General features: G+C 48.9%; 1 protein-coding gene across 1 annotated transcript in view; it reads left to right on the top strand.

The window, feature by feature from the left end:
- The window catches only part of LOC104993262 (ankyrin-1-like), a 73,562-nt gene that overhangs the window by 19,632 nt on the left and 37,126 nt on the right, over positions 1-16,804 (top strand). Inside the window, exon 6 of the mRNA XM_010846443.1 lies at positions 14,665-14,763. Within this exon, the coding sequence (XP_010844745.1) occupies positions 14,665-14,763 (99 nt within the window). The remainder of the gene's footprint in view (positions 1-14,664; positions 14,764-16,804) is intronic.

Here is a 16,804-nt window from a genome sequence, read left to right as displayed (position 1 = left end):
AGCCCACGAGAGCGTGCAAAACTGTCCGAGTTCCATCGATGTTCCCTAAATTTCCACGTGTGCCTTCCACACACAGCCCACCACTGCTGGGTACTCGTTTATCTTGAAGGTGAAGGGTTTTCAGCATTTCAGATACACGGAGCACCTGAACAAGAGCCACGGAATAATCTTTTCTGCAGCAGCCAAATGCCAAGTCTTCCAATCAGGAGTCACTGGGCTCTGGTGATTGTGATAATTGCTACCTTTCCAAATTACAGTCTTAGAGCTTAGAGGAGAGCGGGGCATTCAACTCTCACTTTTTTAGCTCGGAAAGCTGAGGTTCAGAGGTTACTTCTGAATGTCTTCTGAGCTTTATGACTTTGGATTTGGAGAGGTGGGTTGGCAAAGACCACCTGAAGTTTCTCTGCTCATTCATTTATTCTAAAAATTTTAGATGTATTTAGAATTTTTTTCTATTTGGTTTTTTTCCTTTTTAAGAATTTATTTTATTGAAGTGAAGTTGATTTACAATGCTGTGTTCATTTCTGCTGTACAGCAAAGCGATTTGGTTATGCACATAAATTCTTTTTCACATGCTTTTGCAGTATGGTTCACCACAGAATATTGAATAGTTCCCTGTGCCACACAGTAGGACCTTGCTCTTTACCCACTCTACATACACGAGTTCCACAAACATAAACCGAGCACTTACAATGCCCCCAGCACGTTGGTAGACCCTTAATTCATCCATGCCCTGCTCTCAGAGAACTCAAAGGCTAGTAAGGAAGCCCAGCTTGGAAATAGAAGCTTACACATCTAGTAGCATCCAGGAGGAACACACAGGCTGTTTTCATTCATTCACTCCACACACTCCTTGAGCTGCTCTACTAAGCCACGTGCTGGCCACTAAGAGGGAGTCCCAGCGTCGACTCCCCCGTCGCTCCCAGCCTGGGGGTGGTGGCTGGGATGCCAGTGAGTCAGAGAAAGCCTCGGAAGAAAGAGTGGGAGTCTGCCAGGGAGACTGAGCATGGGGAATTGTAGTGAGAAGGAGCGGTCGCTGCAGAGGCAGGGGCGGTGAAGGGTGTGGGGAGTGGGCAGGGAGTGAGGTTGGGGGAAATGAAATGTAAGAGGGCAGGGTGGGGGCAGTCAGGTTAGGAGGGTACGTCTGGATCAAGGTCAATATGCAGCCTGTTACTCTTCTCTGGATTCATCTTTTTTTTTTGCTGCAACGCGTGGCATGCAAGATCTTAGTTCCCGACCAGGAATTGAACCCACACCCCCTGCAGTGGATGTGAAGAGTCTTAACCTCTGGACCCCCGGGGAATTCCCCTCTGGCATCATCTTTTGCTTAGGAACTGCTCATCGGCATAGAGATTGTGTTCATCTACATCCTCCCCTAATTCTACCTGTACCCCCCACAAACTCACGCAGAAAGCCTCTCCATGTAATGACAGGGTAACACATGAAGCCTTCTGGTGGGCTTCCCAGGTCACTCATGGGTAAAGAATCCACTTGTAATGCAGGAGACCTGGGTTCGATCACTGGGTCAGGAAGATCCCCTGGAGGAGGGCATGGCAACCCGCTCCAGTATTCTTGCCTGGAGAATCCCATGGACAAGAGGAGCCTGGCGGGCTACAGTCCATGGGGTTGCAAAGTTGGACAACCTGAAGCGACTGAGCGCACACGCACAAGCCTTCTGGAAGCATGCAGCTCTGGATGAGTGATGAGGAGAAGGGGAGGATGTGTAGTTGCAGCCCCCATGTGGGAGAGAGGTGGTCCTGGGGAGGAGGGGAGTGCAGGTGAATGAGGGGAGTGCCAGATACCCCAGCGTCCAGTTCCAGGGACTCTCCTGGAACTCCAGTTTCCACCAGAAAAAGATGTTTATGAAAAAGACAGAACCTGAAAACCTCCTTCCCCTGAATTATTTTAAATAGGTAAATTACTTCTGCATTGCAGCAGAAATGAGCTATTTGATGTTCATCTTGCTAATTACAGTGACTAGTTTATCGTTTGAAAGGAAGTTGATTGCTTGACTGGAGTCAGAGTGACCCGTGGTGTTTAAGAATCGCAGGTTTCAGCTCTCGGGTGTCTCTGCTTTCTCAAGCCCCTCCAGGCACGTCCACTTTGAAGTCCCGCATCCCTTTTGTGGGGTGGATGATAGAGCAGGTGCTTCATTAGTAAGGTCTTCCTGGGCTGCAGCCGGGGTCTCCCGATACTGAACTCCAAGGACGGGCTGACTGTGCAGCGGGCCCCCCCTTCTCTGGGCAGCCTTCCTTGTGCTGGTTTTATCTTCATTTTCCTTCCCTCTTGGTGAAGGCAGAGTCAACAGACCCGCTTCGGGCAAATAAAGATGCCCACTTGTAGCAACAATGGGGACATCTCTGGGATCCTAGGGACTAGAAAGGTTGACAGCATCATCAGAATGATCTAGCATGCATCGCAAGGAAAGCGCACCTTCCAAAGTCCACTCAGTGGTTTGACTGCTCCGAGTTTATAACATGAAGACCAGATGTGCCATCTTCGTTTCGAGAGACTGAAAAGAAAGATAGCTCTGTGTGCGTGTCGGGTGGCATGCGTGTGAGGTCAGTTCCGCCAACGCCTGGGGAGCACGCAGTGAGTGCCCAGGCTCCAGGCTGGCACTAGAGGTACAGGGAGAAGCGGGATTCTGCAGACAGTCCTACTTGGGGACAGAGACACGAGAGCTGGTAGACTCAGTGATAAGGTAGGGTCATCAAGCGCCCTGGGGATATGGTGGGGACAGCGACTAACTTTGGGAGCTGGGAATACAGTGTAGAGGGGGGATGAGAGAGGGACAAGGGAAGTTACAGAGGAAAATGACATGGGATCCGGGCCTTGGAAGAAGATTTACCTCCCTGGCTAACAGAGGAAATGTAAACACGGTTCGCTTTCTTTCCGAGTAGAATAGACCAGGCGTGTGAATTTGTCCTGGCATCGTTGACACTTGACTGTGAATCTCTAATAGCCACGTTTTTGGCATTTGTGAGAACCATCTTCCTAGGTTTCATTGTTTCGTGATTTTTAATTTAACAGCGGGTGAATACAGGGTGGTTGCTGAAAAAGTCACCCTTTATATAAATACAGAAAGTCGATCTCCTGTAAGTCTCCCCTTCTGCCCCCACTTCCCCCAATTCCCTGTGAGAAGTTTGGCGTCAGTCTTGTATCTTTCTCTGCATCTCTGCAAGCAGAAACATATCTGTTGATTGTCTCCTGAGAGTGCCTACAACTGTTTGATTCTGGAATTGCGGAATTAAGAGGAAACAGGCTGGTGGTTCCCTGGCGGTCCAGTGGCTGAGCCTCCACGCTCCCAGTGCAGGGGCCCGGGTTCAGTCCCTGGTCAGGGATCCCGCGTGCCACAACTAAGGCCTGCTGCAGCCAAATAAATAAATATTTAAAAATACAAAATAAGAGGAGGCAGGCCTGCCAATTTGAAGACTCACAGACGGAGACCCCAAAGGTGAAGTGACATGTCTAGACATTAGGAGGGCAGCTGAGAGGCCTTTGTTTGGTATCTAATGTCCTTCCCCTAAACCCCGCTGCTCTGCTTCTGAGGGACTGGCTCTTTTTATCCTTTTAAAGGAAGGCCAAGGTCTCGGACGTGGACACTCTTTCCAGCCCCTGCAGCTGCCAGGCAGCTGAGCTTGGAGGCTGCCCAGGTGTGTCCAGTGAGGAGCGGACAAGGGACCAGGTTGAAGCATCTCCTCCAAGAGCTCCCAAAGACATGTGGGTTTCTTTTTTTTTTCTTAAGATAATGGAAAGTGTTCAGGCATTTCCCTCCTTGTGAATATCCAGTAAACCCCAAATCATAAACAGTACCTGGGTCAGGAGATAAACTCCGGTTGTGATAGAGCAGAGGAGGGGCGTGCTCAGAGCTGCCCGTGAGCGTTCCTCTCAGACCCTGCGCCTTCCTCCCGGTTTCTGAGCTTCTCCTCCCTTCCCTGGTCCTGGACCAGAGACAGGCTGGCAAGGGAGACGAAGCGTGATTTCCCGCCAGGGTGACAACCATCACCTCGGCTCTTTCTGGCTTCTGATGCGTTAGATCCAGGATCATGTATTTTTAGCAGACCTTTCCCACCAAGTGGTCACACAATATCCGGGTCAGGAGGAGGCTGCAGGTGGGGGGCCTGCCCTCCCGTCAGCTGGTTCCCACGCAGGGCTTAGGCTGCTCTCTGGGGTTTCCAGCCTAGAACGGTCTCTCGACTCTGGTAAAGGTGGCACCTCTTGGGCCTGTAGAACTCAGGGATGTGTGTGCTCAGCCTCCCACACAGTCTCTGGTCCTAGATGTGCAGGAACCCCAGTGGGCCGCCCATCCTCTCCCACCATAGCCAGCGCCCAGGGTCACCCCCAGCTCTGCCTCGGCTTCTCTGACAGCCTCTTCTACCCTTACCCCGTGGCTCCCTCCTACCCAGCCCCTGGCTTTGTTTTTTTAAATTTTAAACTTTCGCACCTATAGAAAAGTTCCATGAACAGTACAAAGAATCCTCTGTCACCCAGATCCTCTGACCTTTCCTGTCTGTCAATGTGTAACATATACAGAGATGGTGTCATTCGCCGTCACTGCTAAACATCCGGTGGGTACCATATGGAAGTCAGGACACTTTCCCGCATAATACAGGATCTCTCCAGGAGTACACTTCGGGCTCACTTGTCATGTCTTGTTGGTCTCCTTCGATCTGGAATGCTTCCTCAGTCTTGGCCTATCTCACCTTCTTGCCCGTCTTCCATTCTGTACTTCGAACCCCAGCTGTGTCTGCAGATGTTTACTGGTGACCAGGCTGAGGCCATGCATTCTTGGCAGGGTCCTGTAGAAATCAAGCTCTCTTTCCATATCTGAGGACGTTAACCTTGATATTGGTGTCTGCCAAGTTTTTCTGCTGTAAAATCATTGATTTTTCCCTTTGTGGTTGCTCAGTATTTTCTCGGGGAGGAATATTCCCATGTATTGCCAACACAAGTCTGTTTCCCGTCAGACTTCCAGCCACCATTCTTGGCAAAGACGGCTAGTTTCTGCCTGCATTGGTTACCACTGTGATGGTTCCAAGGAATGCTTCTCCATCTTCGTCATTCCTTCTACATTTATTAGCTGATATTCCACTGAATAAGCTTTCCCTTCTTTCTTACTGATTCGTTTTTTCATTATTTATTTATACCTGTTCAGACTCATGGGTTCATTTGATGGGTTGTAGTCTGATACTCGCGGATGTTCGAATCTGAATCAGGCCACTAGCAGGCTTTCCAGTACGCTGGCTTCTGTGTTCTCTGACATGTCCGCATCAGTCTTTGATTTCTTTACTTTATGCTGCAAGTTATCCCAGGGTCATTTTGTACTGTCCCTGCCCCAGTCCTGAATCACTCACTTTTCCAAGGCCTCTGTTTCCTTTGAGTGGAGCCTGGTTTGTAGACACCAAAATCTGGCCACTCAGGGTGCCCATTGCTACTGCTTTCACGTGTGTACACGCATCTATAACGACTTCTACATCTGTCTGTGTGTGTTTTTAAAAATCCCTGAGATCAGGCCAATGCTTCTAATCTTAATCCAAGACCTCAGGGCTCTTCCTAGTCTTTCCTCTTTCCAGGGTTTAAATTTCTTCAGACAGTGAGAAGCCTGACTCCACTGATTTGCACCACCTTCAAAGAGCTTGTTCATTTGCTCTATGTACCCACCTCCCAAGCACTCCAGAGCAGCCCCCGCCTCCCTCTCAGATGCCTCTGCAAGGCACCCCTCTGGTTCACCGTCCTGCACGCTCAGATGCCAGCATCTTCCGACTGGGGGGTGAGGGAAGGGAAGGGGAAGAAAAGGGAAGATGGGAACATCTCCATTCCCTTTCGATTTTGTTTCTGTTTGGACCAAAAACTTAATGCAGGCAATTTGAGGACAGGCCCCAAGATTTACATTGTTGTAGTCATTTCTTTGTCAGAAGCTTAGTTCAAGCCCTTATCTCCTGAGCCCAGGATAATAGTCGCCTCGTCTCATCGTCTCCTTGGCCTTTGGTTTCCGTGGTCTCTGCCTCTTCTTCTTACCTGACCCTTTCTCTATTTCCCATCAATCTCAGGATTCAGACGAGGGATGGCCACCATTTTGACCTTTTTGTTTCTCTCCAGCACCCCATTCAGATTCTTATTTCCTGCTCTGTTTCAGGGCGGCAGACCTGCAAATATATAACGTCAGTGATCTTGCTCCACAAATAAGAACCAATAATAGAGCAAAGCCAGAGGTCACAAATGCATCAGCAGGTTGTTATTCAGGAAATTAAGCTTCTGTAACATAGAGTAGAATACTTACCTTCTCTGGACAGATATAACAAGCTAACAGAGGATCCAGAGTGAACGGGAAAGTAGGTATAACGTATAAGAACTAGGTGTGTGATGCTCTGTGTGCACGTCCTTGTCCGTTATGGGAGAGGCTCTCACTGTTTGCCGACCACCTGAAGGCAAGTTACCTAGAAGCCCCTCTCCGGCTTCTTCTTGTTCCCCTCTGGGGTCCCTGGCTTCTTGGCTTTCTCTGCCGCTACTCTGGCTTGTTCTTCCAGGACTCCACTCCTTTCCTTCCCCATCAAAGCTTCCCCTGCCCAGGGCTCCATTGCCTCTGGCGGTAGCACAGCCAATTAATTAACCTGATAAGTCCAATCAATAGTAAGGTAGTAGGTGTTTATGAATAAAAAGGCCATGCTTCCCAGTCACTACAGGAGCAGACATTGCTTAGCTCAGAGAAAAGGGGTAGGGGCTAGAATCATGAGTTTTGGGGGGCAGTGGGGTGGGAGGGGCAGGTGGGCACGAGGTCCTTAGGACACAGCCAGAAACTGTACCCGTGCGGGCAGGACCGGCTGTGTGTGCAGGTGAAAGGATCACCAAGTGTGAGAAAAGGCGTGGAACACAGCACGTCCACACCAGCACACCAGCGTCAGCCTTGGAGGTGTTCTGGAGTTTCCAAAGAGGCCAAGGGTCTCCGGACACCGTGGCCTCTCCATCTGGAACAGTCCTCTACTCTGGACAGGACGAGAGTTTGAATTTCCTGTGACACGTCTCCTGTATTTGTACGTTGAGAAATCAATTAGCGTAATTGGGGCAATCAGAGACATGAAACAGAGGGATCATTTACTGAGAACAAATGTCTAGAATTGTCTGTTTTGCCAGTGGAATTTTTCACAGTTGGTACAAGAAAATACTGCAAATTAAATCATTCAGGCTGAGTGATTTTTTTTCCCTTTCTCCTTAAAAATGTTAAAAGAAACACAGCCTGGCTGAGATCTCCTCTCCCTCCCATCAGACAGACTGCTGCTCAGAAGAACCCACTAAATTGACATTTTACCTGAAAAAAAAAAAAAAAAAAGAGCAAAGGCAGATGAACAACCCCAGGTGTGAGTGCTTGGCATAAATCTTTTTGCCAGAAAGATACTAAAATGGTTGTCTGCCGTGTTAAGACCATGTGGGACAAGATCATATGGCGGCCAGGTGGCCTTGGAGACTCAGGATAGAGTTTCTAGGATGTGAAAAGCTTCGAAGAACACTGCTCCCACCCTAACAGCAAAAAAAAAAATGCCTGGATACTCTGCAGAATTACAGTTTCCCCTAAGCCTATCAGAAAGCTGAGATCTCAAGGCAGCAAGGTTGGCCGAATTCTCAAAAGAGACAAGCCCTCCTAGGAAAGGCCACCGTTTCAGTTTTGGTAGATCCAGGAGAGAAAAGCAGTTGCCATAAAGCCGACGTCTTAACAGATTCTTGGCTCGCAGGCCAGCGTGGCTGCAGTGTGTCTGGAACCTCAGGCCGCTACGAGGTGCTCCTGAGAAATACTGGAGTAAATCAGATCAGAGAGCGTCCCTGGGGAGCAGAGAGCTCGCCACAGGAGAGCAGGTGTTGCCTGCGACTGTGGGATCGGGGTGGAGGGGACCACAGACAAAGCCTTGCCTGCATTCCAGACTCTTCATTTAAGTGAAGCAAAAATAGAGTCTCTCCCCTTCGGACCCCAGGCAGAAATCCCGTGTCTAGGGGAGAAGTAGTCACACTGCCTCTGCCTTTGGTGAGGGTGGGAGAGCTTCCAGCCCCAGGACACAGCCAGAGACCCCTGCAGGAAAGCTTGGGCACAACCTCTGTACCCCTAGGGAGGGCGGGAAACTGGGGCCAGTAACTGTTTTGTACCAAGAAAAAAAAGCAGAGGTCTGCTTCTGCTAGTGGAGGAAGAGCAAGGAAGTGTCACTCAACACCAAGTATAGAGACAAGGCATGTTTTGCTGCTATGGAGAAGAGGGGAAGAAATGATGGAAAAAAAAAACAACTTCCACCTTTCAGGTCCAAGAGCAAAGCCTGCCTAAGGCTGAAGCTGGGCCAGGACAGAAGAGAAGCTCTCTGCTCCAACCTTGTAACAAGGAAGAATGTAGGACTGCAGAGAGTGGGGCAAGAGTGTGGAGAAAGACCCCAGTGGAGGCACAGGTGTGCCAGGATGGGCTGGAAGCTGAGGGGAGATCGGGAACACAGAATAGGCCTCTGGCATCCCAGCTCTGGCTCTGGACTCAAGGTGACAGAAGCCTGCCAAAGGCTGTGTGCGCCAGGAGTCACCAAACACCCAGGCGCAGGCCAACTCCTGAGTGCATTGACCCAGCTCCCCCACCCCCACTTCTGTGCTAACAGCTTCTCAGAAGAAGAAGCATGCCCATTTCCAGACACAAATTACTTCAGTCTCTACTGTTCTTCTGTGTATAATGTCTGGCACTCAATTAAAAATTACTATACACACATGCACCCAAAGTAAGAGAAAACAAAGCATTGTCAATAGACAAAGCCATCAACAGAACCAGACTCAGAGATGACGACCTGGAGGTTGGAACTATCAGATGGACTTTAACTGTGCTTAATATGGATCCAGTAGGGAAAATGGACACTATTCACGAACAGAGGAAGTTTTAGCAGAGGGGTGAAAACTGTAGAAAGGTCTTAGTTGTTCAGCTCTGTCCCAGTCTTTGTGACCCCATGGACTGTAGCCTGCCATGCTCCTCTGTCCATGGAATTTTTCAGGCAAGAATACTGGAGTGGGTTGCTGTTTCCTTCTCCAGGGGATCTTCCCAACCCAGGGTTTGAACCCACATATCCTGTATTACAGGCAGATTCTTTATCATCTGAGCCACCAGGGAAGCCCCAACTATAAGAAAGAGCCCAGTAAGAAATGGGCTAGATTGTAAGAAATGCTAGAAATTAAAAAAAAAAAAAAACTTTCTTGGCGATGAGAAATTTATTCAACAGGCCCAAGAGTAGACTGGACACAGCTGAGAAAAGAATCAAGAACTTGATGATAAGTCTATAGAAATGATCGAAACTGGAGGAAAAAAGGAAAAGAGTAATGAAAGAGAAACAGAACCGAGCAGGAAAGGGCTGTGGAACAAAATCAGTTGGTCTAACGCGTGTGTAGGTGGAGACCCAGAAGCAGGTGTCTTTAAGAAGAGGAATTGGCAAGCTGGCATTTTCCTGAGAAAGGCACGTGTTAGAAAATGGCCACAAGTAGCTGCTGCTTTGCTCCCCAGTTTCTAATTTAGTTGAACCTTTTCCTCTAATATCCCTCCATCTCCTTCTTGTTTATCTTCTACACCCAGTTATTTGAGTGAAGGAATAGGTGATTTCTCCCCACAGTCCCCCTCAGTAGCCTGTCTGCCATTTGGCACGGAGTGGAGTCATTGTCAGGTTAGCTGGACCAGCTGAAAAGGTTTGAGGAAGATTCAGCAGCCTTTTACTTGTAGCCAACATCTTGGCAAATAGATGGGGAAACAATGGAAAGCGTGAGAGACTTTATTTTGGGGAGGGGGGGCTCCAAAATCACTGTAGATAGTGACTGTAGTCATGAATTAAAAGACGCTTGCTCCCTGGAAGAAAAGCTATGACCAACCTAGACAGCATATTAAAAAGCAGAGACATTACTTTGTTGACAAAGGTCCGTCTAGTCAAAGCTATGGTTTTCCTAATAGTCATGTATGGATGTGAGAGTTGGACTATAAAGAAAGCTGACCACTGAAGAATTGATGCTTTTGAACTGTGGTGTTGGAGAAGACTCTTGAGAGTCCCTTGGACTGCAAGGAAATCCAACCAGTCAATCCTTAAAGAAATCAGTCCTGAATATTCATTGGAAGGACTGATGCTGAAGCTGAAACTCCAGTAATTTGGCCACCTTATGTGAATAACTGACTCATTAGAAAAGACCCTGATGCTGGGAAAGATTGAAGGCAGGAGGAGAAGGGGACGACGGAGGATGAGATGGTTGGATGGCATCACCAACTCGCAAGCTCCAGGAGTTGGTGATGGACAGGGAGGCCTAGCGTGCTGCAGTCCGTGGAGTTGCAAAGAGTCGGACACGACTGAACGACTGAACTGAACTGATCGACTTGAGCCTTGATTTAACTCCAATACAGCACACAGATCCTGATTTTAAAGGGGTGGTAGATTACAGTCCGCCTCTGTCCATAGTTACAGCTAAGAGCAAGAAGCTCCCAGAATTTGCACCCCTCCCCTCTTTGTATTTGAGCAATAACAAATCTGCTGAAATAAATAGGTAGTATGAAATGAGGTGTTTATTCATAAAACATTCTTGAAATACTGAAAGTAGTCTCCTATACAGACTAGCTGTGCCTCTAATAAGTCAGTTGTACAAGTTTCTTCGTGTACATGTGCAGTAAAGTCACTTTCAGGCTTTCAGTGACTTCAGCTGCTGGAGGTGAGCAGTCATCCACCCGCTGAGCCCACCTACTGGACAAGACTTGCTGCAGTTGGTCTGGGGGTTTGTGCATCCCTTGTATTCAGCTGCTTCACAGAAGAAAGAGGAGGGCGCTTGATGAGAATGGCTGGGGACATGGTTTCTAGAATTTGAGCTCATGGGTTTGGAATTCAAACTCGCGTTGCCATTGTCAATGGACTTGCGCCCGTGGCTGCGTGCAAGCTGCCCTGAAAAGACCTCCATGAAGCTTTCTGACCCCTTTAACCAAGCAACTCCTTTCTCGTCTGTGCTACATGGTCCTATACCTGCATTTGGGGCATTGTTCACATGATTTCTCATTTGTCTATGCATCTCTTTTCTCTACAAAACTGAGTCCTTCGAGACTCAGGGTTTGTGTTTCAGGCCTCCCTAGCACCTAGCACGGTGCCACGCACGGAACAGGTCCTCAGTAAATGTCTGCAGAAGCGGATTAAGTGTGTGCTCGGCCTGAAGCGACGGTCGCTGGGACAGGAGTTTGTCACAGCCGTGACCAAACCTCTGGAGCCTTTTGCACACTTCTCATAGCTGTGCCATGTGGGGCTTACCCTGGAGTCCTGGTGAGGGCACTGCATTCAGATCATCCCAGAAATGGACTTGAAAGTACCTTAGGGTGACTGGGTTACAAAGTGAGAAAAATGAGCCATCAAGAAGACATCTTTGAACCAGGAGCTGAGGTGGAAGCTGAGTAGAGTATTGGAGACGCTGATCTATTTAGACCATCCTTGTCTTCTGCCAGAGTGCAGCTTCGGGAGGGGCATGTGACTTAAGGAGGGAAGCAGAGGGGCTTCCTCGGGACCAGGGCAGCGAACGAGTAAAATCCTGGGGACCATCTACAGGGCTCGTGGCCAGCCCCACGGGGACGCTTACGGTGACTGGGAAGTCCCTCTAGGCTGCCTGGTAATCACAAAGGACAACCGTGCTTTCATCGTCTATGAAAAGAGACATAGTAGTCCCTCCGGTTGAAAAGAAACAAAAACGCAAACCCTTTCTTCTGGGGAATCGGGTTAGCTCTGTCTGTGGCGGTGCCCTAGAAAGGCTGTGTGACCTGAGCCAGGCATTTGACTGTTCCAGGCCTCCGTTTCCTCAGGATCCAGGGATCTCCAGCATCCTGCTGGACACCGGCCTTCTCCGGGCAGATAGTACACTGACCCTGAGGCTCCAAAGAGCAGGGACAGTCACCCTGGGGCTTTAGCAGTAAACATGAGTGTTTTCTTTCTAGACTTGCCACTTCCCCAGCTTTGAGGCATATTCAGGGCCAGTAACTGCCCCCGGAAGGTGATTGCAACCCACAGCACCACTGAAACCCTAGCAGTCAATACACACACACACGCGCGCGCGCACGCGCGTGCACACACGCACACACACACCCACCATGCACAAGCACAGCCACAGCCGAGACCGCTGAGGTGAGCAGACTGCGATTCCCATGACCACACACACCATCCTGAGTACCCGCGTAACCACGCTCAGCATGCCTGCGCTCAGCACACTGAACCTTCCAGACTAGGTGGCTGTTGGGTGTGTAGACGGGATTGCAGATCACAGTGCTGGTGAGGGAGAGGGTCTTCTGCCGTGAAGACCCACCCCAGTACTGAGTCAGGATGCAAAGCTGGAGAGTGGCTCCTGGGGCCACTAGCAGGTCACCTGACAAATTGCTTTTCTGCAAGTCTGTGTTTCCAAGATGATTTGAGGGGGGCTGGTGTACTTCAACCCCGAGCTGCCCTCAAGCCTACCCTTGGCTGTCTTCTGATACCCAAGGCACCTGTTGTATTTGCCGCATCCAAGACCCGACGTAAAGACGGTCTCATACACGTCCTTACTCTCGGGTCCCCTCTCCCGTCACAAGGCACCTGTGTCGCGTGCCTGCAGTGATCGCTCAGCACTCTCCTCTGTGGTTTTAGCAAAGCAACAGGACCCATCTGTTCATGGGTGGGGACACTACCACTCCCAGGCAGGATATGTGTGGTTTAACTGGAACCTTCTGAAAATGGTGCCCGGATGCAAAGTGAAAGTGGGTGTTTCGGGACCCCGAGGTGGAGCTGCAGAGGTGTTTGAAGATGGGGTGAGCCAGAGACCCCTCCGCTCACATCAGCAGGAACCAAGTCCCTCCATCCTTGTGGCGAGGGTCTTTCTTACTGGCCAGAGCCCGAGGTGGCCCCGGGGCACCCCCTGAAAGGGGACGTGTGAGCACAGGGTTGAGCAGCAGAGGAGACAGGGAGGGGAACGTGGGAAGAAGGGAGAATTGCTGGTGGGGAAGGAGGTGGCTGGAGATCACTGACTGATGAAAACCATTCTCTATGTGGAACCGAGATCTCCTTCTGCATTGGAACTGACAGCCATCATGTAGTCACTTATCTGTGCTCTGAGTAACTCCCTTTGAATTCGGCTTTTGCCAGGAAGTTTTGAGATATCTGAGTGCAAGGGCAAACGAATCAGAGGCAGAGGGGGACCACTGGGGCTGACTGGCTCCTGACTGTAGGACCCAGAGGAACTCCACCGGGGCAGCTGGAGCGTCAGCTGCTGACTGAGGGAGTTCTGCTTTTGTGGACTGATGATTGGGCCTGAAAAATGTTTGCTTGTTTTTTTTTTCCCCCAAAAATTTAACTGTCAGACAAGTTTTGATCCTATTTGAAATGCCAAGGTAGCCAAGGGGCTATTTTATTTCACTGAAGTATAGTTGTTTACAACATTGTGTTAGCTTCGGGTATATACCAAAGTGATTCAGTTATACATGAGTGTGTGCTAAGTCGCTTCGGTCATGTCTGACTCTGTGACCCCATGGACTGTAGCCCACCAGGCTCCTCTGTCCCTGGGATTCTCCAGGTGAGAATACTGGAGTGGGTTGCCATGCCCTCCTTCAGTGGATCTTCCCGACCCAGGGATGGAACCTGAATCTCTTATATCTCCTGCTTTGGCTTGCAGGTTCTTTACCACTAGCACCACCCCGGGAACCCCTATATATTTACATATATTTACATATATTTTCAGATTCTTTTCCATTATAGGTTATTGCAAGATGTTGAATATAGCCCCTGTGCTGTACAGTAAACCCTAGCTGTTTATGTTATATGTATAGTCTTTTGTATCTGTTAATCCCACATTCCCAGTTTATCCCTCCCCAACTTCCTCTTTGGTTAACCATACATTTATTCTGTGTCTGTGAGCCTATTTGTTTTGAAAAGAGATTCATTTGTATTATTTTTTAGATTTCACTTATAAATGATATCATATACTTTTTCTCTCAGACTTATGATATACCCTAGAACTATTTTTTAGATAAATTATTGGCTTTATCTTATTATTATTTGGCCACACTGGAGGGGTTGTGTGATTTTAGTTCCCTGACCGGGGATTGAACCTGCACCCTCGGCAATGAAATCAAGGAGCCCCAGCAGCTGGACTGCCAGGGAATTCCCCCAAGGGGCTATTTTAATACTAACTCTTCTGTAGAGGAAATCTTACAGCCAGATGATTGATGGTATTTAGTTTTCCGATGACCTTCTTCCAAAATGCATTATTTTACTAAACATCCATCTAGCTCTACAAATGCTTAGGAGACCCGGGTGTTGCTGCTTTGCCGTTTCTGGTTGCTGCTGTGAAAATTAACCAGGGGGTTAAAGCTAGACCATCCCAGTTAAGTGGTGCCTGCGCCCGGCTAAGATGTGAATTTCAAGGTCGCTGCTGGTTTTATGAGAGCTTCCACACTTCATTCACACCCGAGGGTGGGGGGCTTGTTACCACCCTCTTTCTTTCCATCTGACTCGCTACAGAAACCCTGCTCTGGAGCCAGCCTGGCTCAGTCCTGAGCCTGGGTAGACACCCCTCCGGGGTCCCTCGGGTCTCCCCTTCCGGCCCTTTCGCTTCCCCTCGGGGGCAGGGGCCTCAGGACACACGGACCCTCTAACCCCACCCTCCCTGCCTCTCTGCTCTCCACAGAATGGGTTGAACGGCTTACATCTGGCCTCTAAAGAAGGCCACGTGAAGATGGTGGTTGAACTTCTGCACAAAGAGATCATCCTGGAAACCACAACCAAGGTACGTCTCTTGGGGAGCCAGAGCTCTCCCCTGAAATTCACGCGTCGCCCCAAACCCGCAGGCCGAAGAAACCGGTCCTTCATGACGGAAACCCAGTCCTGCTTCTGAACGTCTCTCCTCCGTTCAGTTGCTTCCTAGGTCTATGAGCCCCTGAAGTCACTTGGAAAGCACAGGATCCCATTTCCATAAAATTCGGGGGGCCCTTATCCTCATCGCTAGACTATAAACCTAAAAACACAACCCCTCTCCCAGTGGCTTCACGCTGTCCGAGGCTGAGAGCACTGGAAGGTCCACAGGCAGGCGCCTCGTGTCCAAATCCTCGCTGAGGTGCTTCGTACTCTGTGACCTTAAGCGAGTGACTCAGCCAGTGAGAGGCCTTAGTATACGCATCTTTAAAATGGGGATTCTCATAGTCAGTTGCAGAATTGGTATGAAAGTTAAACATGGTACTGTATAGAAAATGTCTACATAGAAAGAAATAAGTATTGGTGACTATGTCATTTGTAAGGGCTTCGGAAGAATCCAGATCCCTCCCATTCATTCTTCTCCAGCAGGTTCTTGATCATTTCGAGATCTTGCTCCTTGATCACTTCCAAACCCATCTGCTCTCTTTACTGGGTCCCTTGAACAGCGAACAGAGTTCTTTTTTACTCCGAGCATGGCTGGCATCACACCTCTCATAACAGGAGGCTTCTCCCCAAAGCAGTAGATTATAAACACCAGTGACTCAAGTCCAGAAACTACAACCATGAAATTGATGCATTGATACATGTTGCGAGTGCATTTATACGTGTTGTGAAATCAGTTTCATTTCTTATGCATCTTATTTGTTTATTCAGCACCCTTCAGCCAGTGTTTAAAGACAAACAACATTAAATCAAACAATCACCTCTGTTTACCATGTCCTTTGTTACCTACGTCCTTCCTTTGTTACGTACATCCTGTGGGTTTTTTTTTCCCCTTGGCTGGTCCCCTCTGTGTCTTATTTTTCATTTGCTGTTTATTTAACGTGGCCTCGAGCACAGCGCTGATTTGTTTCACACAGCAAGCGTTTTGCTGCCTCGCGAGCTGAGAACAAGAAGAACAACATGTAGAGAACAGACATAATTTATGGTTATGAAGTGAGATACCAAAATATTATGAAAGTAGAATCGTCTCTGAGGTAGAAGTCTGTAATTTTCATGTCATTTCCCGAAGGTGAAGAGATCTCAGGGGTGAAATAGACTGACTTGCTCTTCCTGAGCGTGTACAGCGTATTTTATTTTCTAACCCCATGACAAACTGAATATTCACTGGAAGGACTGATGCTGAAGCTGGAGCTCCAGTACCTTGACCACCTGATGCAAAGAGCTGACCTATTGGAAAAGACCCTGAGGCTGGGATAGATTGAGGGCAGGAGAAGGGGACGACAGAGGATGAGGTGGTTGGATGGCGTCAGCGACTCGATGGACGTGAATTTGAGCAAGCTCTGGGAGATAGTGGAGGATAGCCAGGTGGGCGACTGTCCTTAGGGTTGCAAAGAGTCAGATATGGCTTCGCAACTGACAACAAATGACGGATACTGGCTGTTTCCACCCGCTTCCTCTGTGGGTGAAGGGTCTGCAGCTCTTTCTCTCCTGATGCTCTCGCCTACCTGGCTGCAAGCACAAGGCCGTCTGATAGGCTGTGGGGGACGGAGCGGCTGTGCTTTCTCTGGCATCCCCCCAGGAGCTGCAGAAATAGTACGCTCCAGCACGTTTTACGAGCTCCGAGTTTCCCCCTTTGATTGGTATTTTGCAAGCGAACACTTGGTGTGTCTTTGTTATTTATAGAGATGGTATAAGCCGGCGTGGTTTCTGAGGGCCCAACAGAGGGAGTTTAAAAAAAAAAAAAAAAGAGTGAAGCTGAAACCGTGGGCAAAGCAAGAATCACAACAGATTGGGGAATTGTAATGGGTCTCGCAAGCAGGAGCAAGATTAAAAAAAGACACGACTGAAAAGCCAAAACCAATATAGATTCCTAAACTGTGCTTAGAAATTTTAAAAGTGTGAAGCAAATGTGT

Source organism: Bison bison, unplaced genomic scaffold (assembly GCF_000754665.1).
Source record: "Bison bison bison isolate TAMUID 2011002044 unplaced genomic scaffold, Bison_UMD1.0 scf7180017864236, whole genome shotgun sequence".
Taxonomy (NCBI): Eukaryota; Metazoa; Chordata; class Mammalia; order Artiodactyla; family Bovidae; genus Bison; species Bison bison.
Note: the sequence above shows the minus strand (reverse complement) of the source record. Positions and strands in the feature narration are given on the sequence as shown.